The sequence below is a fragment of the Epinephelus lanceolatus genome, chromosome 8 (assembly GCF_041903045.1).
Source record: "Epinephelus lanceolatus isolate andai-2023 chromosome 8, ASM4190304v1, whole genome shotgun sequence".
Classification (NCBI taxonomy): Eukaryota; Metazoa; Chordata; class Actinopteri; order Perciformes; family Serranidae; genus Epinephelus; species Epinephelus lanceolatus.
The window spans coordinates 19,042,970-19,069,801 of record NC_135741.1 but is presented as its reverse complement, the minus strand read 5'-3'; the positions used below and the strand labels follow the sequence as shown (position 1 = coordinate 19,069,801).

General features: G+C 43.6%; 2 protein-coding genes across 5 annotated transcripts in view; one reads left to right on the top strand and one right to left on the bottom strand.

Annotated features, from left to right (window-relative positions):
• The window catches only part of zbtb46 (zinc finger and BTB domain containing 46), a 69,033-nt gene extending 54,171 nt beyond the window's left edge, over positions 1-14,862 (top strand). Inside the window, exons 4-9 of one of the 3 annotated variants that reach the window (XM_078169956.1) lie at positions 1,120-1,401; positions 6,180-6,523; positions 7,917-7,959; positions 8,071-8,196; positions 11,776-11,951; positions 12,805-14,862. In XM_078169956.1, coding sequence (XP_078026082.1) covers positions 1,120-1,401; positions 6,180-6,523; positions 7,917-7,959; positions 8,071-8,196; positions 11,776-11,951; positions 12,805-13,245 — 1,412 coding nt within the window. In that variant the 3' untranslated portion in view covers positions 13,246-14,862. Of the gene's footprint in view, positions 1-1,119; positions 1,402-6,179; positions 6,524-7,916; positions 7,960-8,070; positions 10,450-11,775; positions 11,952-12,804 lie in introns of those variants that run through there. The other 2 variants (XM_033628488.2, XM_033628487.2) reach the window with 2 other exon arrangements.
• An 8,395-nt stretch (positions 14,863-23,257) lies between these two features.
• slc2a4rg (SLC2A4 regulator) overlaps positions 23,258-26,832 on the bottom strand; it is a 46,138-nt gene continuing 42,563 nt past the window's right edge. For both annotated transcript variants that reach the window (XM_033628975.2, XM_033628976.2), the window contains 2 exons: positions 25,904-26,031; positions 23,258-25,344 (listed from right to left, as the gene is read on the bottom strand). In XM_033628975.2, coding sequence (XP_033484866.1) covers positions 25,233-25,344; positions 25,904-26,031 — 240 coding nt within the window. In that variant the 3' untranslated portion in view covers positions 23,258-25,232. The remainder of the gene's footprint in view (positions 25,345-25,903; positions 26,032-26,832) is intronic.

Sequence of the window (26,832 nt, the reverse complement as noted above, 5' to 3'; positions counted from 1 at the left end):
CTCCGTGCCCCCGCATAACCCCTCTGTTTCTCTCTCCACTTTGTTTATTCCCCATTAGCTTTAAGTGTGATTTCAGCTGTCATTGCATGGGCTTTGTGGAACGGTAGACTTATATATTAGGATGTCAGAAGGTTTCTGTCCAGAACAATCGCACATAATTACACACACCCCTTAAGGCAACGCACAATTCTCCACGAGCACTCAGGAGTCTTGTGTGTGTTTGTTTTAGGTGCAGACAAGCCATTCTTTCAAAGTCTCTGAGCCTGTGATGTGTGTGATGTGTATTTTTGTCTAAGTCTTTGTTGGAGAAAGCAACCTGTCATCAGTTAAATGTCAATTAGGAGGCAATGAAAGTGTGTCCGTATTTGTGTGTATGTGTGTGTGTGTGTGTGTGTGTGTGTTGAGCGGAGCTGTTGTCAGCAGTGTGGTCTGACAGTCTTGTAGATCTACAGTGGAACCTCCAGCGACTGCTGACAGCTTCTCTACACACTCTGCTTTCAATGACACTGACGGCTAAACACACATGCAGACATAACGCGCACACACACACACACACACACACACACACATACCACTTCTGTGTCTGCCTTTCTCTCTCTCACTGTCTCTTTATGATCTCCCTGTATTTTTGTTGACTGGTGATGATGAGGTATGTTAGGGAGTCAAGGAGAGAGAGGGATGATTCAGAGCGGTGACGTGTTGGTAGTCGCTACCGAAAACACTGGGTGTAAACGATGACTCGGCTGAGAGGTTTGAAAGAATTGGTTTAATATGGTGTTTTTTTTTGGTATCTTCACTCAAGCTGCTATCACTGTCGGGTGAAACCCTAAAATTGAATAAGTGACAACTATTGAAATATAGTGTTAAGGTTTTTTTTATCCCCTTTGAAAGGCTTTCACAAATCCAAGAGTGGCAGGATTTTCAGCCTATAGAGAACCATGTAATCCCCCTAATTAAGTTTAAACAATGCTGTGTGAAATGTTTTGAGGCACTGTCCTTTGCCACCTACTTTTTCCTCGGCTTCAGTTTGTTTAAAAACCGTTTTAATGTGAGTCAGTGACAGCTGCAGATGGACAGAAGAGCCTCACCCACATTCTGTTACTTCATCCTCTCTTTCAGGGGCAGACGTGACCGAACCCAACAGCTCAGACAGCCGCGGCGAACGCCTCGACTTCTTCCTCAAACAGGAAGAGCCTCTCACCACAGAGCCCAGCTACCTGGGTCCCAACGAATCGGAGGAGGCCGGGGGAGGAGGCGGGGGCGGAACGATCTCATCTGTAGCCAATCTGAAGGCGGCGCTGATGAGTAAGAACAGCCTGCTGTCTCTGCGGGCTGAGATGATGGGAGATGATAACCCCTTGCTGTACGAGTACCTGCCCAAAGGAGCACACTCCCTGTCTTGTAAGTCACTATTTACTAACACTGCGCTCACACTGATTGTTACACACACACATGCACACACCGCATTATAACTTGGGTATAGACACACACACACACTGCCTTGAATCAATGAGTGTATTTTTGAGTACCTGCTCATGTGGTCACCTGTGAGAAATGAAACATACAGGCTTGACCGCTTTTGATTTGAGTGTCCTCTTTCTCTTTATCAGCCACTGTCTTTGGATAAGTCTGAATGCGTGTGTTTGTGAGTGTGTGTGTGTGTGTGTGTGTGTGTGTGTGTGTGTGTGTATGTGTGTGGTGCCACTTGAGTGTGTAAAGAGTTTGTGTGGCAATGCCAGCGATGACTAGTCAGCGGTGACTCAGTGAGAGAACATTTTGCTGGGATCGCTCTCGCTTTCGTGAGAAAAATTTGTTTGGTTTTTAATGTGACAGTTTCTTTGTGCGTATCAGTGGGTCTACGGCTGTATTTCACAGCAGCAAAATAACACAACAGAACTGCAGCAACTGTTCAGATATTATTTACTTACCACATTTCAGCACCGAAAACGATGAAACTATTTGCTCCACTCAACAGCTACGGCACAAACCTTTGCATCCTGTTAAAAGCACCCTCAAAAAGGAGTGTTTTCTTGAAATTGTGACCTTAAAAATGACCAGTTAAACATAAAATCATGATAGAGAAATGTGATGTCATGAGGGATAAAGGAGATAACAACAAACTGTAGTAATTTAAGCTTTATTGGAGTGTTTGTGCACCATCAAATTTCACTTGTTTGTGAATATGTGTGAGTGAATGGTTTTTATTTTTGTGTTAAGCCTTCAACAACCTTCCTACCCTCTTTAAATGTCTGAATATCTCTCCACATAAGTACTAAAATAACACTTATATCAGCTAAAATGTTCCACTTAAAGCCTCCGCTTACTTTAAAATAAAGCACATCAATATTAGATCAATAAACATCCTTATTTGTGCTTAATTTGTCCACGTTAACAAGAGATTCTCCTCCTTCGTTCACTCAGTTTTTTTTGCCTTCAGCGAGGGTGTTAAACTGTCAGTGTCTACATGTGTGTGTATCTCCGTGTGTGTGCCAGCGTGAGCGTATATTTGCTTGAGTCTGTGTCCGCGTGGGCACATTTCTGTGTGTGTGTGTCTGTGTGTGTGTGTGTGTGTGCAACTCTTGTGTTTGTGTCTCTTTGCTTTTACTGGCTAGTAATTGGATCTTTTGTCCCGAGTTCTGCCTGTCTTTGTGAGCGGAAGAAAAGCAAAGGAAGGGTACAACTCCGAGCCGAGTCATGCCTTTTGAGTTGAGCCCCACTCACCTACAAAATAAAAAGACCGGGCCGAGACTGAATAGACCGAAGCACACGTTTGCAGTTGCACATACGCGCTCGCACACACACGTCACATCACATCACCCCTTTTGTGTAAGTGTTAAGTGTGTGGGATTGAGATGTTTCTGTTGGCTTAAAGAGGAGAATCAGATGCTGTCACAGCACAGATAGACAGCCTCACAAGCTCTAGAAAAAAGAAGAAGAGGCTTTTTGATACACTCTCACACTTTACAGCTACACTCAGCCTTTACTATATGAATAGGAGATTCGGAGAATTCAGAGAATCTTAATCATTTGCTCCCAGCATGAAAAAAAAAATCCATGTTGAATGGGTCTTATAGCTGTATTTCAGTTGTCACCAAAGAAACCTCAGGGAGGTTTTTGGTTAGCCAAACCCTATTTTGACTTCACTACACAATAGGGGTTGGGGAAATGGGCTTGTTGAGATGGCCAACAACCTCCCCTCCCTCCCTGGGTCTGTCCCTGTGTCTAAATGAGGACAGAAAATAAACAAACACTGTACCTCAGATTACTGGGCGGAGGATAAGTCTGCTTGGTTTGACAGATCGCTGCTCCCTGCCTCCCTCCCCTCCATTCAGCCTTCTTTTCCCCCCTCCTCCTGTCCTCCTCCCTGCTTCTCCTTCACCCCTGCTTAACATCCTTCCTGTCCTTTTTTTCCCTCCTGTACTCCCCCTCACGCCATCCATCCCTCCCTCCCTCCTTCCTTCCCTCCATCCATTTCTCCTTCACCCCTCCTTAACACTCATCCCTCACACTCTCCCTCCCCTTTTGGCCAGCTCCTGCAGTTTCTCCGTATTTGTCTCACTCCTCTCTTGTCTCTCTCTCTTTACCCCCTACTTTTACTTCAGCTGTGGAGCATCAAAGTGTGTTGGTTTAAAATCCTGGGAAAGTATTGATTTAGGCAGAGAGGAGGTAGAGCAAGGTCACCTGGCCCAATTCAAGAGAGACCACTGAATATCAGCAAAAGGCCTTGACACAGAGCTTCTGTCTCCCCCTCCCGCTCCCGCTTCCTCTTTCTCTGTATAATTGACTGTTTAATAAAACATGCTTCTCCTAAAGATTCATACATCCAAAAAAATCAGACCAAACCGAGAATCAATGTCCTACAGTTTAACCGCTGAATACTTCTCTCTCTTTGCATTTAGCAATTCAAACCCACCCGACCTTCACCTTGTTGACAGGGCCCCGCAATTCAAAATGCACAACTCCTCTCTTCGCCCATTCTTAACATGGGTCACAGACTACATCCTGTTAGCATGTGGAATGCCAGAATAAAGTGGGACCAGTCTGTATGTCAATCAGCCTCCTGAATCCAATTAAGATCATTGGGATTTGGCCCCACTACCCCTTCTGTGCGTCAGACAATCAATGCCAGACAATGGATTTTGCCGGACCCTCCCCGCGCACCTGTCCACACTGCCACCGCGTACCGGCTGTAAAGAACATCCAATTAACTATAGGGATCATACTGACATTATTGAACTTTTCTCTCCACCGCCTGCTCTCATCACTTCACATCTACTTTTGAAAATTGACTCACCCAGTACAGTAGCTCCCTGTGGCTCCATAGCTACTCTCTAGAGGGTTTTTTTTTCTGATTTTCATATATGATTGTGACACAAATCTGGTGACTTTTCGGATTGAAAAGTGGGATCCTATATAGCTACACTGTACCCTCTGTCTCCCCTTTTTTACAAGCAAGAGGAAAGTAAGAACAGTAAGGGTCAATACAAAGGTAGATATTGATGCAGGAGTAATAACTTTGAATCCAGTAGTGGGATTTTCCACTGAAGGTCATCTAATCCACTAAACTTTTTTAAAAACAGCTGGCACTTTTTCAAAAAAAATCTCTGAATCCAAATCCAGGTTGTCTCTCTTTCATCGTTAAAATGATAAAAGGAGAGAGGAACTGTCCAGAGGTTGTTGCAAACAGGGCGTCATTAAGTGTTTATGTCGTGAGGAACTCCTCCTAACAGACTTACTAAGTTTTAGTTGATTAGCTATTGGCAATGGGGAAGTCAGCTTACAGTAATTGCCTCCCTAAAGCCCAAACACACCTAATAGGTTTTGACCCCACTCTGAATGCAGGTGCAGGCGAGGACGCAGCTTGTGGTCTCGTTCCTCTACCGTCATCCTGTGTTTAAGTTATTCAGTTACTCTACATTAATGTGTTTTTCTCCTCTCGTTCTTTTACTCCTGTCGCTGTGCAGTGAGTCAGCCTGCTGTTATTTGTATTCTTTACAGCTTGCCAGACATGACTGCAATATTAAACTCACTGAGACAAGATTGCAAAAAATTAGTCGTATGTTGGAATTCTTCAAGAGGCTCGAAACGAGGCTGTTTATCCCAGTCGACGGACTTATTCCTTTCCCTAAGAAGCGGTCAATGCCAGCCAGCACACCATTTGTTAATGAGCTGCTCCCTCTCACCTGTAGCTCATCTCTTTACTCTCTGTCTCCATTTCTGGCTCCCTCTTAATGTTGCTCCTCCCGTTGCTGCCGGGAGGTGGGGAAGAGGAGATGGGGAGTTGAGCGTTTGTGTGTGTTCTCAGTAAGTGGGAGTGGGGAGTGTCGGGCGCGGTAGTTTAACATTCCAGGAATCCGTCCACGGTCGAGCCTCATGGTTGTGTGATTCTGTCCGTTGTGCAGAGGAGGGCAATGAATGGCTAACCCACTGCATAACTCTGGAGACATTCCCCAAAACGCTGCCCACACTTGCACATACTCATATACACACACACACACACACACACGATCCAGAATAACCTGCAACACATTATACTTTGATTCATATGCACTATAAGAAAAAGAGATGCACTCTCAGTACCAGCTAATGGTGATATTAATGTAGCAGAAAAAGCTTCTGTGTGGATAGTTATAGAGCGCTAAAGGCTCTGTAAGAAATTTGAAATTCTTCATCCAGCGTGCCTTAACTTGTTGCCGGTAAACATCTTACATGGTCGATATAGTCGTCCTTTACCCTGCGTGTACAAAAAGTCTTCACTTGAGCTGCAAGATGGCTCCTCTCCAAAACAATCTCCCTCCACGCTACAGAGGATCCTCAAGCCCTCTCCTTATATGCATTTTACTCGCTCACACAGCACATGCACACTCTCTCACAAAACACACAAATGCTGCCATCCTCTGCGCACGCATGTGGGTGGAAGGAGAAGGAGAGCAGAGGAGCGAAAGAAACAGAGAGAGAAAGAGAGAAGAGAAGCCCTAACCCTTTCCCCTCGGCTGGTGGAAAGTGAAACTTCAGAGTTTTTCTTCCTCCCCCTCTCCATAGTGTTTTATAGTGTAGCACTGGCAGCCTCTGTGTGCCCCCCTGCCCACTCTCTCCCGTTGTGTTCTGGTGGCCAGCTGCTAGCAGAGTTGCAGTTGTACGTGAGTGGGTGGGTGAGACTCGTTTCCTGTGCTCCTCAGGGCTCCGCTCCAACAACTACTGCAGCACGCTCCGGCCAGGGGCCACGGGGGCCACTATTCATAACAAACAGGGGGCTGGCTCCTCTCCTCCTCCTCCTCCTCCTCCTCCTCTTCCTCTTCTTCCTCCTCATCTTCCACCATCACCACCACCACTACCGCCATCTTCATCATCATCAACATCAGCATACTACCCACCCACTCCACCCACACCACTGCACCCCTCTGAGCCTCGGCCCCTGGAGGCCCCCGGTCTGCGGGCTGGGGCACCCCCGCTGCACTCAGAAGCGTTGGACATGGAAGTGGAAGAGGCCCCCGAGGGCCAGGAGCCCTCCACCTTGCCTGAGGTAAGCACGCAGAGCCTGGCTCAGCTCCAGGGCAGAGGCTGCTCTCTGGGTACCGCTCCTCCAGTCAGATAAAAGTTTGTAAGAGTGAGTGGAGATGCACATCCAGGGGGCAGCTTCACCCTGTTTCTGCACACACACAGAGGGGGGTTGAGGCGACGGAGAATCGAAAGCGACATGGTGGGAAGGTGGGGCTTGACGAGGAGAAGTGGGGGTTAATGGGGTTATTTTTCATCATTGGCAAGTCTTTTTTACACAGCGTCGCTCAACCCCTCTCTGTATCTCACTCTCAGTGTGGAATCTGGCACATTTCCTGCTACACTGTTTTCTTTTGTTTGTCTTTCTTTTCTGTTTCGCTTTGTTTGCTTTCTCCTCCTTTCAGATTTCCAATTCCTCACTCTTGTCTTGCCTTTTTCATATCATCTTTTTTAATATAGCCCAGACCCGAATTCACCTCCAAGCCAAGAGTCTTTGCTCAGCATTAGCGGTAATGTAGTTTATAGTGGTTACATTCGAGATGACACATCTGGTCACAATGGCAGCGTGCGCTTAGAGATGGCAGATAACGGACAAGGTAGTGAGATGAGACTGAGTAGAATCAATACAAGTAGACAATGAGAGGTTTGCTCTCGCAGCCCAGGAAATTGTTTGTTCTGTTCAGTGTGTGTGTGTGTGTGTGTGTGAGTGAGTGTGGGCGTGTGTGTGAGCATGGCAGTATGAGCATGTGTGGATGTGAGTTTTGTGCCAGTCTGTGTGTGCGTGTGCGCGGGTGAGCGTTTTAGGAGCAGCATTTGATTTCAGTGGACCTGCCTCCCAACAAGCCTCCCTATCTCTGCGGACAAGCCATCTGTTTGCCCAGTGCATGGTGTTCTGTTCTTAGAGAGGGGGAGGAGGAGGAGGTGGTGGAGGAGGAGGATGAGGAGGAGGAGGAGTGTAGGGGCCGAGGAAATGGGTGGGGGTGAAGGAATGGCAGGAGCGTGGTGTAGATGGAGGAAGAATAGAGTTTAGATGGGATGTAGATGAGAGCAAAGTGAGGGGAGAGGTGTTGGGCGCACCTTGCTGTATCAGGCAGATAATATTATTAATACTGTAGATCAACCTAACTGCTCATTCTGTGTCTCATAGGACGGCGCTAGCATCCAGGAGCCGTCGGCTATTTACAAGATCTTTTTTTTCTGTTTGATTGCTGATCTCTTACAATTTATCTGTGTCTTTAAATCATTCTGATCTGTGTGTTTCTCTTTTTTTCTGTTCTCATGTCTTTGTTTCTCACGTGTGAAAAAAGGTTGTCTTCACAGCGTGTCTCACCTGCCTGCCTCCTGCATGCCCAGACAACAATCCATACAGACTGTATAAATGTGGTGTGTTGACATAACGGGATGTCTTGTGCTTACAGGAGGGCGTAAAAGACAAGAAAGACTTGAAAGAATACCGCACAGGTACGGTTTTAAAAATTGAAGCATGTCATGTCGAGATAAGTTGAAGAGAGAGTTTGTGCCTTTTATCTATCTCTCTCACTTTCACTCTCACTTTTCTTCTCGCTATCTCAGCCTTGGAAGGTGACCAGTCTCCTGTCGAGAGGGATCAGATGGGCGATGAGAGCTATGCTGGTGGCTTGACTGTGCCTGCGTCAGTGTCCGTGGCTGGCAGAGGGACTAAAGGGCCGATGGTGCTGGGCGAAGAGGCTGGGTCAGGGAAAAGAGTCCTGCCAGATCCCGGTGCTTGGCCCTCACAGGAGTTCGCCTGCTCCCTGTGCAAACGGCTGTTCAGCAGCCTGGAGCATCTCAGGGAACACGAGTACCGCCACACCCTGTCTCTGATGGCCTTGTCCCTGGACTGGCCGAGCATGCAGGGTCCGCACCACCAACCCACCCAGCCCTGCCACCAGCCGCAGCCCCAGCCTCTCCACTTTCACCAGTCTCTCTACCGCCCTGCGATGTCCGAGCCCGCGCCAGCGCGCTACCTCTGCTCCCAGTGCCCTGCCAGCTTCACCCTCAAATCCAACGCGGACCGACACGAGAAGACCATTCACTTCAAGAAGAAGCTGATGCAGTGCGTGTACTGTCTGAAACACTTCAGAGACCGCACAGACCTGCACAGGCACCTGTCCTCCGTGCACTCCAAAGAGAGAGGGCATACCTGCCCCGCCTGTGCCAAGGCTTTTAGCACCCAGAAAAACCTGGCGACACATGTTAAAGTGTGCTGCCAGGTGGGGTCGGTGCCAGGAGCTGTGCTGGGAGGCAGCACAGGGATGGAAATGTCTCAGGGCGGGGTTATGGATTCACTGTGGCGGCTTTCTCAAGAGATGAAAGTTGACAATCGTGATCTCAGCATCAATGTGGAAAACTGAGACAATCTGCCGGCTTGTGTACACACAGTCATACCCATCAGTTCGCAGCGTATCCTCACGTGTTGTACGTTCATGCCAAAAAATGCTCTGTGGCGTCATTGCACTGAGAAGGGGAGAACTCCTTTTAAAATCAAATATCTATTGAAACAATTTTAAACACCTAGGGACACCTCCTTTTTTTTTTGAAGTTGTTAAATATGTCAATATTTTTTCTCATGAATTGACAGCTTACATGTCAACAATGCACAACTGCTATGCAAAGCTGATCTGTTGAAGCAACTGACTGAAACTGCTTTTTAAAGTTATCTTTAGGTCTGTGAATAGTCTAAGTGTGCACTGATTGGACCCGTTAACAGGTGAATAACTTTCCATGGTGGTGTTGGGTGGAGAGACATGGTGGGGTGCGTCTTTCCGCCTCCCCGACCTACACCACTTGTCTGGCTCTCTGTCGCCAGTCACCAGTCTGACTAAACTCTTCTCTCCTTTTTAGGCAGAGAGATCTTTATCTTTGTGACCACCCCTGCATTACGGGCACAAAGACACTCAGACACAGTTCAGATCTGCCAGGCTTTACTGTGGCTCACAGCGCACACAACCACACCACCTGCAGGAACTTTGTAGAATTGCAGCCTGGGAGTAAAGACTCAAATCAGATTATTCCTGCTGTCAGTGCTGATGCACTTCAGCAAATATTTTTTAAAATAGCATAAAACTTTATGGAATATTTAAAAAAAAACACTGTAGTTACTTTTCTTTAAGCTGTAACTGAAATAACAACAAAGCACTTGTATCAGCTTCCCCACAGGACACGTAGAGGCTCGTCTTCAGTCATCAGTCTGACATGATTACCTTCAGTCAGCGCTGTCAGATCAGTGCAGATGGAGGGGATGTGCCGAACGAGACAAAGCCAGCTAAAACAATAGACCAGTAGCTGCTCAGATGGGGGGTTGGGTGGTGTCATTTTCTCTCCCTCTCCACGTCCATCTCTTCTGTCCCAGATCTGCGTAGTCTTCTAGTGGCTGGAGTGTGGCTGGAGCTGGACAGTAATTGGTCCTTCACGGCTCCGGCCCTTCTTAACCCCTGACCTCTTCATCTGAAGAGGAAGTGCGGAGCGAGGGGCAGATGCCCCTTGAACCAGATGATCTTAGTGATGTCACTGCTGCAGACAGATAATGGTGTGGTGGTGGAGACAAGTGGGGGGAAAACACAGAGAACAGAGGATCGAGGGAGACGGCGAAGACAGTTAGGTGGAGGGTGTCGCCGAGCTGCAAGATGTTGAAATCGGCACGAACACTGGCTTCAGAATCGTTGCTAATGTAAATTCACACCGATTTCTGCCAAAATTTTCCTCCTTTGAGTTTACAGTAGGCCTCCCAGCTATAATTTAACCAAGATATTTTCCCCGATACAGCCCAGTTATGAAGGTTTATTATGTGCTACACCCATACTGTGAGTACTTTACCCAAAGGGAAGACATCCACCTGTGTTCCCCTCTAATCTCCCACAGTCGACACGTAGAACTGTAATTTCCATGTGCTCGGTAAAAGCAGAACCAGTGTCTGTTGGGAATATACCCCCATTGCTGATGTGTTCACATACACACAGGGAACTCCCGAATGCCAAATCCTTTCTAATACAAAATCCCATTTCTCAGGTAGCACACTCTGTCCTAGCCAGCAGCTGAAACAGTTACTGGCAGGCTCAGAGAAGTCAGGAACTAATCAGGAACTCTGCAGAGCGAGCCGTTCAGGAGAAATGGCAAATACTGTACGGCTGTTATGTGGCATTATCATTGTTATTATTAATATTATTTTGAGTTCAAATATGTGCTGTTGTAAATATTGAAAGATATTTCAATTTAGATTATCAAATTTTCTCCTTGAAAATAAAACCCATGTACTGTACGCAGATATGTACTTCTTTTTTAAAACAGAATGAGATTCTGCTTGTAGTTTTTATGCTGTAATTAAACACTGATGGAAAAATGTTACACCCTCTCTGCAGTTGTTATCTTTTATCTGCATCCTGCACATCATTCACACTATTACAAATATTCCCTTCTTTGCATTTTAACTTGCCGCTCTACAAAAATGTGAATCTCATGTGTTGTGCAGTTGCATGTTTTTGTGCCGTCGAGTGTTTAATCAGAGCAGAAGTCCATTTGCAGATGGAGGTAATTATATTGTATCACTTCAAAGCTTACAACCCTGAGCTGTGTGTTTGACCCCGTCCTTTATGTACAGTAGTTGTGTTGTGTTGTGCTTGTGTACTCATAAATCCAGTCCTGATCTCTCATGGTCAAACACTGTATGCCTTGACTGTAAAGTTTCTCTCACACACACACACACACACACTCAGTCTGTTTAGTTGGATACCCTTCACCTGGCTTTACTACCATTTAAGTCTAGACCTTGAGATAATTGGCTCACCAGACCTCTACACAAGACTGGGACATGGTATTAACATTAGTTTTTATATTAATTTCTTTACTGAAGCACCTCCCTTTGTGTGTGTGTGTGTGTGTGTGATTTTATTTCCCTCAGCCTCCCTGTCATTGTCTGTGTTTGTCTTTCTGTCTGTGTTTTGCTGTCCGTAGCAGAGACCCTCTAGAGCAACTAAGGCAGACTGACTGTTGTGTGTCGTGTTTATAGTATCTCTTTGCCTTTATTGCTTTAGTATGGAGGAAGAGCTGTTGCCAGGGCAACTGTAGCTTTGACTGGGATTGGGGTGGCCATGGGAATTGATGGTACATTTCTAGACCATGCCACTAATTAAATGTAATAACTGAAAAGTGACGTCTCGGTTTATTTAAAAGAGCTTCATTCAACACTAATCTGTGTTTTTATTTTTTATTTCTCTCTCTCTCTGCCACATCCTCCATCCCTTCCTCCTTCTGTCCCTACAGTGAATGACTTCACGGTGATCCGTAAAAAGTTCAAGTGCCCCTACTGCAGTTTCTCTGCTATGCACCAGTGCATCCTAAAGAGGCACATGCGGTCCCACACTGGCGAGAGGCCCTACCCCTGTGAAATCTGTGGCAAGAAGTTCACCAGACGGGAGCACATGAAGAGGCACACACTGGTGAGTGTAGCTCTGCGATCACCAGTAGGGGGCACTAAATCACACCTTAAAGGTGTGTAGGATTTAGGGGGATACATGGGCAAGTACTGTATAGAATATAATGTAGTAAGTGTTTCTTTTTAGTGTATAATCAGCTGAAAATAAGAATCATCGTGTTTCTGTTACCTTAGAATGAGCCGTTTACACATAGGGAGTGGATCCTTGTTCACAGAGATCGCCATGTTGCATTGCCATGTTTCCACAGTAGCCCAGAATGGACAAAAACTGTCTCTAGATAGGGCCATTGGCATTTTTGCATCTTCATGTCAGCCAGTGTAGTTAGCAACCCTTCCGCGATGAGCGAAACAGTATTAATAAACAGATGTTTTTTTTATATGTAAAACTGCTTTATTCAGCGTTTTTAGCTACTTTAATCACCTGGTCTGTTTGTTTTGGAAAGAAATAACCTTCTGATGATAATTCAGCTCCAGTAAAAACCTCCTCAATGTCTGGATCTTAAGTTATCAGAGAAAAAAAGTGAGCACACATAAGCGGGTGCTGGGCAAGTAGGCCACCTGCAAGAAGCTGAAAAGCTTCAGAGAAACACTGATTTGTAACGTGAAACTACTTTATTCAGTGATTTTAGCAGTTTTAATCACCAGATCCGGTTGTTTTGGAGAGAAGGAGACCTCTGCGGAAAATTCGGCTCGCTGCAAAAACCTCAAAAACAATGAACACTGAAAGAATTGTACCCAGGAAAAGTTTTAGTCGGTTGCAATGCAATCCTCACCACTAGATGCCACTATATCCCCCTAAATCTTATGCATCAGACCTTTAAAACCCAAAATTAAAATTTTGTCTTTCCGTCCCACAGGTCCACAGCAAAGACAAGAAGTACGTGTGTAAAGTGTGCAGCCGAGTCTTCATGTCAGCAGCCAGCGTCGGAATCAAACACGGCTCCCGTCGCCACGGCGTCTGCGCCGACTGCTCCGGCCGAGGCATGGCCGCGCTGCTGGACCACAATGGGGAGGTGGGAGGAGACATCTCTCCGGAGGAGGAGCTGTATCCCGGCGACCGTTTCCACGATGACCAGGCGGAGTGCGACGGCGACGGCGAAGGGGAGGAGGAGATGATGGTGGAAGGGGACGGGGAGATGATGGGAGAAGGGGAGGAGGAAGGAGGGAAGTGGAAGGACTCGGGGATGACCGCCGAGGCGCACGGAACACTGGACAATGAGAAGGAGGAGAGTGACTCCTCGGCACAGGAGGGCGAGCAGCAGAACGGGAGCGAGAGGGACTTCGCCTGGATCTCCTAGAATCTGTCAGGCTCCCGTTAGCGGCTCGTCGACCAATCTCTGAAGATCTCTTGCGATCTCTCAGGCAGAATCCTCTGCTCTCTTTACCCATTCGTCCCACCGTGGGCCGGCCTTCCTTTGAATGGAAATGCTGAAGGGTGACGCGCGACAATGATCTAAAACCATTACGAGTAACGCACTCAAATGCACACACACACACACATACACACACCCACACTTAGGCTATTCTCAACCTTGACTGCCATAGTAGAAGAAGAGTGGTCAAGAGATGGCTCGAGTGCAAGGCTTTTTCTGCTTACCTCCTTTACTTCTGATGCAGTGTTTTTGTGTTTCTTTTTCTTGAGGGTTCAGGCCAGAGTCCAGTAGTTTTCTACTCTGTCACAACAGAAATCAACGAGGACGCTGCCAAGGACACGGCCAATACTAGACTGCAACTTTGTATGTTTGCCATCACAATCACCATGGAAACCAAGGATCACTGACAGTGTAGGGAAAAAGCCAGGAGGGGGGGGGGGGTGCGGGTTGTCTTGGTCCCACCTCGGCTGTAATGTTTCTGGGGGAAAGTGTCTCTCTGCGAGTGAAGGGAGAGTCTAAATCTATTGCAAAGCTACGCGTGTCAGAGGACCGGGCAGCCCGATGGCACATTGTCGATGCAGAGTCCTACTGCCACAGACTTGCACTTTAATGACAACTGACTCCTATCAAAGCCCTGAACCCGTGGTTTACATTTTTGATCTGATCTTTACTTACCTAAACAACTCGGTGACCGCACCTACCTTTAAGGATATACTTTATGTCCTCTTGACTGTTATCACGATATAGAAATCACTGAATCTTTGTGCAGATTGCTGTTTATATAGCCTATGCCTTTTCAGTGGGGTCCTTAATCTTTTCTTCACTTAAGTTTAACATGGTTTCTATCAATCCATTCCAACAAATACTGGAGCTTTGACTAATGTACATACGATTTTTTGGGATTTAAAAAGGAAAGGGAAGTGTGTGTGTGAGACAGAGAGAGACAGAGAGAGTGTATGTCAGAGTTTCTACACAGCGTGGATACAGCTTCCCCATTTGGAAAATCAACAATGGATCCACATGACCTACGCTATCCTACTCTTTCTGTCTCTCTGGCTGTCTCCGGTTCAGTTTCTCTCGCAGTGGAGGTTGCGACGATCGGACCTGAGAGCCACGTCTCTCACACCGAAGGAGGAGCTGCCTTTGTTTCAAAAATGTTCTTTTATTTTTTTTTTCCAGTCATGTAATTCCAGTTTCTCAACACAGAATATGCAGCCTCTTTCCATGGTTTATCTTTCCTTTCGGTGAAATGTTTTCTCCGGCTCTGTGAGGTTAAAAGAAGAGGATCAAAAATTGTGCTTGAAATTTTCCGAGTTTGATATTCGTAGAGAGTGTAATATTAATTTGTTTTGTTTAACAGCTATTTATTGAAAAACCTGTTTGTGGATTTCCTCCTTTTTTTTCCCCCTCTCCTCTCTTTCTCTCTCCTTCTCTCTCTTTCTGTGTGTGTGTGTGTGTGTGTGTGTGTGTGTGTGTGTGTGTGTGGCTGTATGGGTGTTTGAACGCAAGGAAGTTTGAGTGTCCAGTGTCCAAAAAAAAAAAGTCTATATTGATTTCTTAAGATTATTTCCATGTTTTTCGGCGATGTTATTGACAATTCAAGTGAGGCAGATGACGTCTTATTATTCTAATTATCAGAACAATGATTACTGTTGTTGATGTTACTATTATTAATTATTATTAAGTGCTGGATGCTAAGCTTTATTGTGTGTTCTTTTTTTGATATTTTCTATCTTGTATAAGAAAAAAAGCTTTTATACTTTGCCTTGTTGTGGACAGCAAGCCATAAGGCTTTTATCAACCTTTTATTGTGCCAGTTTACGCTTTTTCTGTCGTATTTGCTTTTTTTACCGAAGGGGGAAAAAACAATTTCACTGTCAAACTTCTCTGTTAGATATTGATTGAAACATATATTCAGCACACGCTTTTTGCATCACTAATGTACACTAATTGATTAATATCGAACCAAAAACAATCTAGTACCTTGTATACATGAAGTGCTTTTGTTTCACAGTCCGTGTGTGCAGGTGCTCTTTTTGGATTTATTGTCGTGGTTAAACAGTTTTTCGTTGTTGGGTTGTTTTTATTTTTTGAACCTGTCACTATTTGTCACAGTTTAAAAAAAAAAAAGTGCACATGTTATGGTATTATTGTGAATATGAAGAAGGGCTGTGTGAAAGGACCGGCTAGCTTTTTTTTGAAGATCGCATCTTAAAAAAAACAGATTTGATTTTGGATTTTCTTTTCTAGTTTCTACTGTCTCACGCCTCGCATGACACACAATCACGTAGAAACGCAGCACGCAGACGAAACGCTCCTCTCAGGCCGCGTTGAGGCTGCGTGCTGCGTTTCTACCTGCCGGTGCTTTACTGGCTTGAATCGAGTTCGTTTGCAACAAAAAGGGAAAGTGAGTGCTGCAGTAGTAACTCTGGGAAACATTTTGCCGCCTGTCTGCTACAGGTGCCATGGACTGCACTTCCCATCAATCCCCACTGAGAAACTCTCATTTGATTTGTGATGCTTTCTTCATGTCTGGCAGTTATTTTGTTTGTATTATTTATTGTGTTTTTGTTCGACCCATTTATCGAAATCTTTGGGTGGAGATTAAAAAAAAAAAAAAAAAAGGAGAAAGACAATGGGGTAGGATTTTTATGAATGTCAATGGTGGGTGTGGAAGGAGCCCATGATCGGTGACAAATCTCTGTCCTGTGGTGCCGTTGTGGCCACTGAGAGACATCTGGATGTATGTGTGACTCCCCGGCCCTGCGCTCTTCTCACGACCTGTACTGTATGTCTTCTTCCTCATACTGGGTTGTACTTCAGGAAAACGTCTGCCATCAACCCCTCAATATGTGCCTCAATGACATTTCACCCGTGTGCTTGTGAGAGTGTCTGTTTCCGAGAGATGGATATGTGTTTGTGTTGAAGGATAGAGATTACTAAGATGCGACTGATCAGATTAGAGGTGCAAAATGTTTTTGTTTTTATTTTGTTCGAGGATAAAACTTCAAAGAGACAAATCATGATGGGCGACTAGATTCTCCTTCCCACCGTGTGTTGATGACCTTCTGTGCCCTGATTCTGTGGTCTTAACTGCATGCCTGTGCTCATTTTGTCATACCAAAGCGACGTCTTCGGCATCTGCACACAACTGTCTCATTCCACACGATGCAAAACTGGAACTGTTTGCTCTATTGCAGATGAATATGGGTATTCTTAGACGTGTACAAATTGCAATCCTCATTTAGCCTGTATAGCTTGATTCACACGTGCAAATCATGAAGCCATAGATATGGGTATATCTATATTATACTATATTTCAAAATTGGCGCTTTTTACTTTAGATTTTGTTCTTCTACTAAGAGTGATGTGTGTATACCTTCATATATATGAATTTATATTACTATTATATATTATTTATTTCCTCTCAAGTTTCAGAGGGTCTTTGATTTGTAAAAGGTCACACTTGAAGCTTGAGGTTTGTTTATTTTCATTGGGAATATTGTTCAATATGATACTGACTTTATATTGATGATTATCATAAACCTGTGTTTGTAACAAAATGTGTTAAATAATCAACAAAAAAAAAAATACCTGTCCTGTTTTTACACCTGTTTTGTTTCCGGGCAGATTTAAGTGCTCTTGTGCAGATATTTTTTCGGTTGATAGTACTGATCACAAAACATTTTTACAGCCAACCATGAGCCTCCTGTTTTGATGTTGGGGCTGGCCCACCCGGCCGTCCAAGCCTCTTTCTAACTTCATGTTTAGTGGAAGAATTAGCTTGACTATTATTTGCAAAAACCAATCAGTCTCAATAAATTTTGAAATTGCTGCTGTAAAGAAGTGACATGTGTGTGCTGTGCGTTTTTGTTTGCTTCTGTCGACACCCCCGGGGCCCAGTGGATCAAAACTTTAATCTGAAAATCCCATGTTTTTCTATCCAGGATCATCTTATCCATCTTACGTTTGTGCTGGTTGTCCAAAGCAACAATGGATCACCATGATTCAGGTACAAACTTTTCACTAGCTATGTAAAGAACAGTGTGGGGTCACTTCAAGTGTTTTAATTTAAAGGTCCAGTGTGTAGGATTTTGGTGGATAAATTGGCAGAAATGAAACTCACTATAATAAGTGTTTTCTTAAGTGTGTAATCACCTGAAAATAAGAATTGCTGTGTTTTCGTTACCTTAGACTGAGCTGTTTATATCTACATAGGAAGCGGGTTCTTGTCCACGGAGATCACCATGTTGCACCGCCATATTTCTACAGTAGCCCAGGACAGACAAACCAAACACTGGCTCTAGAGAGGGCCATTTGCATTTTTGTGTCAGCCACTGTACGTAGTTAACAGCGCCTCTGTGACAAGCAGCATGGGAAAAAATAGATTTTTTTAATGTGAAATTTGCTTTATTCACTGTTAAATTACCAGGTCTATTTGTTTTGGAGAATGAGAAACCTGTGCTGATAATTCGGCTCTGATTAAGTTATCAGAGAGAAAAGATGATCACACATGAGCAAGAGAAGGGCTAGCGGGCGGTCTGTGATGAGCCAAACAGTGTTGTTTGTGTTGTTGTTTTTTTACCAGTTTTAATCACCTGAGGAAGAAACCTCTTTGGATAATTCGGCTCCCAGTAAAAACCTCCTGAAAAATGAACATGGAGGGATTCCTAATCGTGTATTTTTTGACATTTTGTTGCTGAAATACACCTTGAATCCACACTTCTTCTGTTAATGTATTTTTTTTTTAATTTATTTTGATCAAAGGTATCCCGATCATCTAATTTCAGAAATCTTTCTTGTCTTTGTAACAACCCATTTTCAAGAATTGATCCAATCAGACTATCTCTGAACAACTGAGCCACAGGGTTGGTAAGACTAGTGCTGTCATAGCCCCCTGCTGTCCACAAGGGGGCAGGCTAGACAAGTCAAAGAAAGAAGACACAAAGGAATGAATCCTCTCTATTGATCTTTCATTTCAAGCTTTGGAAGATTAGTCATTGTAAACCTGCAGTCACTTATCTTATTTATGTGTGTGAAAGATTAATGCAGACACTGACGGCAGACTTCTTCCATTCAGGTTTATTTTCTTTCCGTCACATTACATCACATAGATCACATTATCAGCATCATACATGGTCATCCATCTTTTCAAGCACTAGTCATAGGCTTGACATTCACACAAATACTCCTTGAGTGCACCACTCCTCAGAAAGTGCTTTCTCCGTGTGCGTGGGACTGCTGATGAAGACCAGAGGCCGAGCCCACACACAGGAGAAATCTTGCCCTCCAGTGAAGACCGGAGGCTGACGTCACGTTTCCCTCAACAACAACAACAACAACAAAAAAAAGCTTTTAGCTCTGCGTTTGTGTGTGTCAGGCTGCGACGAGCATTGTTTTTTACATTTAGAGGGAAACACACTACATCAGCCTCTGGTTATCAGTTACTGAAAGGGAAAATCTAACACATAAAACCCTTCAGTGTTGTATCTCCTAACCAAAAAATAGAACAAAAAAATGAGCGATGCTAGACATGCAAAACAACCTCAAACTCAACCAGACAATCAATCAATCAATCAATCAATCAATGAGAAAACAAAAACAAGCAAAAGTCAGTTTTCACGCCAGCCAGTGTAAGGCTCAGTAAAAACGCAACAAGAGAAAAATAAAAATGGTCATCAAATGAGAGATGTGACAAACAAAGGGATAAAAGCCTGGACAAACAACACGAGCACAGTAGAAGAAGCAGAGAACTGAGTGGAGCTGCCATTGCAATGCATTACATTACATTTGATTTGGAAGGAGATCTATTGGCTTTGCTGCTGCTGGTTTACAAACAAATGAAAACTGACATTCAAGAAAGCAGCACAATTTTTTTTGTTGACGTGGAAATAAAAATGAAGGCTTTTTTTATGCACATTTCAAGGGTTTAGTTTAGCTTAATATACTGGGTAAAGGCTTGGGTGGGACCACAGTAAAGCTGGACAGCACAAGAAGAGGAAATGGGAAGAAAAAAACAAAACAAAAGACGAGGTGATCGCAGAAGAATCACTGTAGTGACAATGAAATGGGAAGGTTACGAGTGGAAGACACTAAAAGCGTGCTGTCGGTTGGAATGTGCAGGGCAGGATGAAGATTCCCACAAGGTTAAAATTTTCATCGAAGGTTATCCTGCCTAACAACAACTTAAACATCACGACCACACACAACATCCAAAGCGGTGATAACCACATACTTGGAAAAATGACTATTTGGCAGGGAGAAAGACAAACAGCAACAGCGTGAGCAAGTCGCCCAGATGTCACCAAAAGCTCAAGTTAGTTCTTGTTCCATTATAAAGCATCTCATTGCACAAAGTAAGATAGTAAAGCAATACTGCATGGTTATTTGATATGACTTAGCAGTGTGGCGACAGCTGTGGGTGTTAGAAGATTTGGATACCAAAATCAGGACGCGCTACAGGCAGTATGAACTAGCCAGCAAATAAAACGACGACAACAAAAAAAAAAAGACTTTTCTTTTTTTAGGTTTTACATTCAACAGGTTTTGTTTTTCTCCCCTTTGCCTCTAAGCTACAATATACATTGAATCTTTTATGTGTTATGTTCACTATAGCTTCTCAATCGACTTTAAAAAAAAAAAAAATGAAAGAAAATATTTTGAGCAACTATACTGTAAAAAAAGTTTACTTTCCATATAACAAGATAACAACAACAAAGAAAACAACAACAATATATGAAAAAAGCCTCACGGTTCTCTTTATGTTGCATATGTACAAGAAAGCCCTGAAACTGCAAAATCCATCTATATCGTCACTGCGTGTCTCGTGTCTGCTCTCCATCGACTTCGCCTGCACACCCATCAAATGTCAAACTCCATCTCCCACTTTTAGAACCTGTGTTTATGACAAAAAATACCAATGAAGTCCGACAGAGCGACTTTGTACCCACAGTTCTTTCTGGCCATGACACAAGCCGAACTGATACGACTTGAGCCTTGATCGTCACGGGCCAGTTTAGTGCAACTCAAATAGAAAAGGTGGAATAGTGGCAAACACAGGAACCTGTTAAAGGGATAGTTCAGCTCTTTTGAAGTGGGGCTGTATGAGGTACTTCACTATAGTCAGTGTGTTACATGCAGTAGATGTCAGTCAGCATGCCCCAGCAGGAGAAGCAGGCAGGAGTCCGACACGAAAGCTAAGCAGGGGTCAGCAGCAAAACCTATTTTAGCCACCTGAAACTATTAATATCAGTTCAAAAACATGCTAAATTTAGAATATTTTAACTGTTTTACCTTGATTTTCTGTGTCAAAATGAAGCCTTCGTGTTGCTCTCTTCAAAGCCAGACTCCATTGAGAAAAACAGTAATTTAACGCTGCTGAACACAGGAGCTGCTGGTCGACCTCTGCCTGCATCTGTGAGTTTCTTTGTGTTATTGTGCGACTTCAGCATTTAATACGTTTAGTTCAGATTTACCGAAGTCACACAATTACACAAACAAACCAACTGATAGAGGCAGCAGCAGACCAGCAACTCCTGTATTCAGCGAGTTAAAATGACTGTTTTTCTCAATGGAGTCTGGTGACTTTAAGGAGAACATGGATGGGGAACTGAAGCCGCAATGTCTGACAAAAAGGAAAGGTAGGACAATGGTCTCAGCGTTAACTCTAATTGTTTTAGATTGTTTTTTGGTGGCTAAATTACATTTTGTTGCTGGCCCCCATCTGAAGCTATACATTGTTTTAACTTTCGTGTTTGCAATCCTACAGCTTCTCCAAACTGGGGGCGTACAGGTAGACATCAACGATATGTAATCCACTGACTATGGTTAAGAACCCCATAAAACCCCACTTTAAAAAAATCCGAACTATCCCTTTAACAAGTGCCAACATTGACATTCACTGCCAGCAAAGGCATCGGCCTCTAACCCTGCTGGTGGAAACGTGTTCACACTGAAGATGGAGAGAGACCTGATGGGCTGCACTCGACACTCCGTCAACGACCAAACTGGAGATAACAGAATTAAAAGTGGTATCCAGCACTAATAACAGTATCTACACAGTTACAGTTACTACCTCAGCTCAGTAAAATGTAAATAAGAAAGGAAGCACAAAGATGGTGTGTGTGTGTGTGTGTGTGTGTGTGTGTGTGTGTGTGTGAGAGAGAGAGAGAGAAAAACTCCAGGCAATAAAGCACTGTAAAAGCATCTGTTATCAAGACATTAATGCGCAGCCACTGACTGAGACCGGTGTTTTCCCATCACTGAGACAAGGCAGGTGCTGCTTTCAGCCCTTGGCACTCCTCCAAGGAAAGGCAAAGTGACTACCTAAGTACCACACTGTACTTCCCAGTACCACACTTCTACAACAGCCAGTATGTTTAGTACAATAAATCCGACACAGAGAGCAAGACATGAACTGTCAAGATCACGTGCTTATAATGGGGGACCCCAGAGGTACAGAACCCCCTATCCCTGACACCCCATTTAAACCATCGGGCAGTGACGACACCCCTCCCACCCCTTGAAAAAGAAAAAAAAATCCTTTCACTTCAAAATTTGTGTATAGAAAATGTCCATGTATTAAAAACATGTCTTTGCGCAGTGCAACGTAGTGCAATTTCATTAGGTCAGTATACCTTTTTTTCCTTTTAATGTTCTTTTCATTGGCACTTTGTGAAGTTTCTGACCGGAAGAGACCGGAAGCTTATCTGGGATGCCACTGGAATAAACGATTTACAGGCAGGATCATTTATTTTCAGAAAAACAAAAGGGCGGATTATGACGGGAACTAAATGTGACGTTATTAACTACTAACGTGTGCTTAAAACGTTTGACTCCAGTAACAGCTTCCCGGCTTTCATCGAGAACTGGTCGCCTCTAACGTGCTATCAGCACAGCAACAGACAACACGAGTGACCTTGCGGCGACGTGGGGGAAAGCACAGGTGTTTCTATGGCGACAGAGGTCTGAAGTCGTACTGTACCTCAGTCAAGGAGTCAGCTCGAATGCTCGACTGCCTGCTCATCAAGGAGAGGACAGGCGCCGTGTTTGTGCGTGTGTGTTTGTCATGCGTTGCTATGGTGATCAGGTCAGGTCAGTGTCAGGAGCGCTTGGAGAGTAGAGGACAGACAGCAGAATCTACATTCAAAAGGCTGCTGACACGCAGCACAAGGATGAATCTCTTCAAAAAACATCTGCCGTCACGACTCTGAGAGCAGATCAGAAAAATACATGTTGAGGAGGTTTTCTTTATTTGATGACGGCTTAAAGATAAAGGGGGGTCAAATGTTGTAGAGCTTGTGAAGCCCTTGGAGGCAAATTTGTGACTTTGGGAGTTATTAATGAATAAACTGACTTGACTAGTTTGTGGGATACAGGTTATCATGTTGAAAATATCAGTATTGTCTTTACTGAGTCGACTCAGAGCAAGTTTAAGTTACTAATGAGGGGGAAATGAAAAGAATTGCTTAAAAACATTAACTGACTACTGGTGGTTAATTCTGTCTTTCACTTTTATCATTATCATCACCAATAAGAGTAAGTTGTCAATGTCTAAGTTTGACATTTACAGATAAAACTCACCCTGCAGGTGTGCAGGTGTCTTGAACTGGAAACCTTCACAGCTGAGTTGTTCCCATGACGATACCAGTACCATGCTGCCTAAAATGCTGGATCATGTATCGCTGAGCATGCGAGTCTGCGCACCAGTCCGATAACAAGTAATTTAGTTATTAAGTTGAAAGTAGTTTAACAAGTGGATAACAACGGCACTTTTCCCAAAAGTCAATTCTTCTTCAACAGCAAAGAACAGCAGCTCACACTGCAGGTTGCACTGTGGCAACTACTGTTTTAGACCAACAAAGAAGAATTGATTACAGGTAGCCGTTTGCAAATTCCAGTTTCATATCTATACAGAGTCAGAAGTATACAGCTGTAATTTTATTTTTTTAATGCAATGGTAGCAGATCGGTGCTCACTATCATCCAGTTTGCAAATTCAGGTATTGGAATCGGTATCGGGAACAAGAAAAGAAGCTAATCTAGTGGACTTCTCTTACTGTGTTTGTCTTTTGTAGGAACACTCCCGTGTCTTTTCAAAACATTTAGAAATAATCTCTGAAAGACTAAATGCTTGTAATGTTTATTCTTTTATAGTTATATATATTGGATGACTAACATAAACGCAAAAGGGGTACAAAAAAAAGAGGTTTTAAATTTTTTAAGGGTGATATTTTTTCAAATATTGGCCAATATTGTCAAATATATTTTTTTCTGAAATACAGGTGAAAGGGAAATATATATATAAAAAAATCTAACTATCGAAAAATCTACCACCTATATTTCAGCTAAAGCTTGGAATAGCAGGTCTGCCATTTAGTATTACAGGTCTAGTCTAAAAACTCCTTACTTCCACTGTTTGTTTTTTCCTAATTTTTAACTTTTGCTTCACTCACATATTAATCACTTTACAGTCAACCACCTACACCGCTGCTCGGCACTGACATGATTTGATACTCACGTTTCATTTCCAAATGTTGAACCAGAGTGACACAACATCTACTAAAAACATGGAATCAGGAAAACATCTTGAATCCTACGACGTTTGGTATCTACAAATGTTGCAGTGCTGGTTAGTGATAGTTACCTATCTATTTAAAACAGTAAGAAGTCAATCGGGATGCCTGACTCATCGTCAGGTCTTGATTGTTGGGTTATTCACCTACATACACAAGTTACATCAGTCAGACTTTAAGTTAAAGTTTCAAAGGGCAGTTTTCATTCATGTATCATTCACTGTGGTAAACAGTGAACCTTAAGAACATCCGCTGTCAAAGGAAAAGCCTCAACTCGCCTCAATAACAATGACAACCACACAAGACAATAATAAATGCTGTAATCATGCTGATTGCACAGTGCAACTGCTAGTTGCTTCAGCAAGTCTTTGCTGAAAATAAACTCTATATAAGAAATAGATAAACTCTCTCAGGCATACGCTGTGGTTTCAGTGATACTCTAAAAGATGACTTATTTCTTCAAGGTGCTTATCTCTCGGGTACAAGTATAGAGAAGAGATATTTCATATATTGTGTACATCTCTTAAAAATATGTTTTTGGAAAGTCAAGGGCAAACATTTTGTACCACTTGTGTGTGAGGGTTTTGTGCATTTTTGCAAAGTTACAAGAAGCGTAGCTGGCTGTAATGAAGTCGCTTAATGAACAGGTTGTAGATGCTGAACAATATGCACGTGAACATAAAGTCGATATCTGGTAAGGCTGCAGAAGACAGTGATGCTAGGTTCAGGATGTGGCTTACACCTAAACAGCTGTAAGTGAACAGGCGGCTTGCCTTTGGTAGGTTTGAAGTCCCTTAAACAGTGACAACAAAGAACGGATATGCTACAGAGGTCTTACCGAGCAAATCTGGTGTTAACCTTCAAACCTCCAAAAAAAGAGTCATGATCCTACCCATAAACAGTAGACTACATGATACTCCTTAAAACAACAGAGTATACCAAAAAGCTTATCTGTAGTCTTAAAACTTTGCCTTGAGTTGAGGCTGTGAAAAATGGCAAGAGAAAAACCAAAAAAGAAATCAAATCAGAAGGATCCAATTTAAATGTTTTCCTTATTCGTGCGTGAAAATGTTTCAGTCTTAGAAAAAGTCTCCAAACCTGCATAAAGTTGCACAGTTTTTTTTTTGTTTGTTTTTACCCACTAGTTTTATTTTCTCTTTTGTGTTGGGAAACGGAAAAGAGAGAAGGCGAACCCCCTGCTGGGCTGGAGGAAGCAGCACTGAGAGCTCCATCATGAAGAAAATCTCCCCTCGTCTCCTCAGTGGAAGAGTCCACCTACAGCTGTCACTCCAAGTGAGGAAGAGCTCATCTCACGGACGCGGGGAAAGAGGGGACTGGATTAGTCGGTGAATCTCTGACAGGCTTTTTTCCAGCGACAGGCTGTGCACCACATGTCTCTCTTCTCCATGCCGTACACCTTTCGGCACTTCTTCGCCTCCCCACGGGGTTTCCTTGGTAACAGCAGATGTGACAGCATAAGGACAAGCACACAGACATCCAGACGCCCACACGGGCATAAAAACACATATATATGTGCAGTGCGCTTGAAGGCACATGAATGTGTAAATGTTCACGGAGGGAAAGGGTCAGGTGCAAAAACAAACAAGTCTTTTCTATAAAGAAGTCGATATAAAAAGGAAACCATCTTTAAAGAGGTCAGTGATTCCATGCAACTGAAATTGTACTTTTTTATGTGATCTCTGATGTGATATGATTCAGCACCATAAAGAGCAACTCAGGCTTTTGGCAGTGCTTCATGTCCTTGTCGTGGCTGGTTCATGCTATTTATAAAGCCACTCAAACTACGACCATAGTCGCAGAGGGAAAGCAGATAATTCCCAGTAATCATGATATGGACAGAGGAATGCAGACAAAAAGAAAACATGTTTTATCTTAAACCCAGTCTCATAGTTGAGAATAACTAGAGATAACTCGAGCAAAACTAGCCCCATTTTCTCCATTTAACCAGCACTGTGAACACAATCACACACACAGATGGCTGCTGCATACCTGGTTCCTGGTGTTGATTTCGGTGCCGGCGTTATTAAAGCATGGCTCTTGTTAACAGTGGCGTGTGTGCTGGATGCCGGCTGCCTCTTTTCGCCGATGCTAACTGTCCGGACATGAGTCACAGGCCCCTGCAGAAGTGGAAAGACAATCATAACTGCATTGTTTAACATTATACTACACTTTATTCTACATGCCAATGACAGACATACAGAAATACAACGTTAACTCTGTCCCTGTCAGAATAAAGTACACATTCACAATGAAGTACATACACCTCGACACGCATCACACTGGTTGGTTATAACTTGCCATCAGCTTCTTGGAGTCAAAGTTCAGCTGTTCATGTTTCATTCTCGATGCATTACTAAGCAAATGCTGCATTTTAAGATATGTGGTAACCATTTACAACACGAAACACAGTGGCACAGTGACTGAAATACCACCTTGTTTTAATCAATTAGAAAACCTGCACTGTCTGGCTTTGGCTGTGTATTGTAGTCCTGTGTGTTCACATCATTGCATCCAGATCTACAACAGGATCTCCTGGAGAAGACCACTGATGTTTATTTGTTAATCACCACAACCTCTGATCTATATTCACCCTCCCCAACCCTATTTGCACTTTGCGTTGCTTGCGTACGTATGCACCGAAATAGCAGGTGAGCTTGGAGACGCCCGCACTGTCTGCGCAGCCAAGACATACCGCTTTTCAAGATTAAAATGGGGCCCAAGGGGTTAACAGTACAGAGACAGCCTTAGTAACAGCTGTGAATGAGTTAGGGATCAACGCTGTTTGTCTTGGTCTTCTCAGTGTCAGCTCGGCTTTAAATACTCCAGAACATTTTATTCTTTTTGGCTTTGCAAGTGTGTTGACCTCACTGTTGTCAACCTTACAGTATCTTACTGGCAGAAATTTTTTTTATTACCTC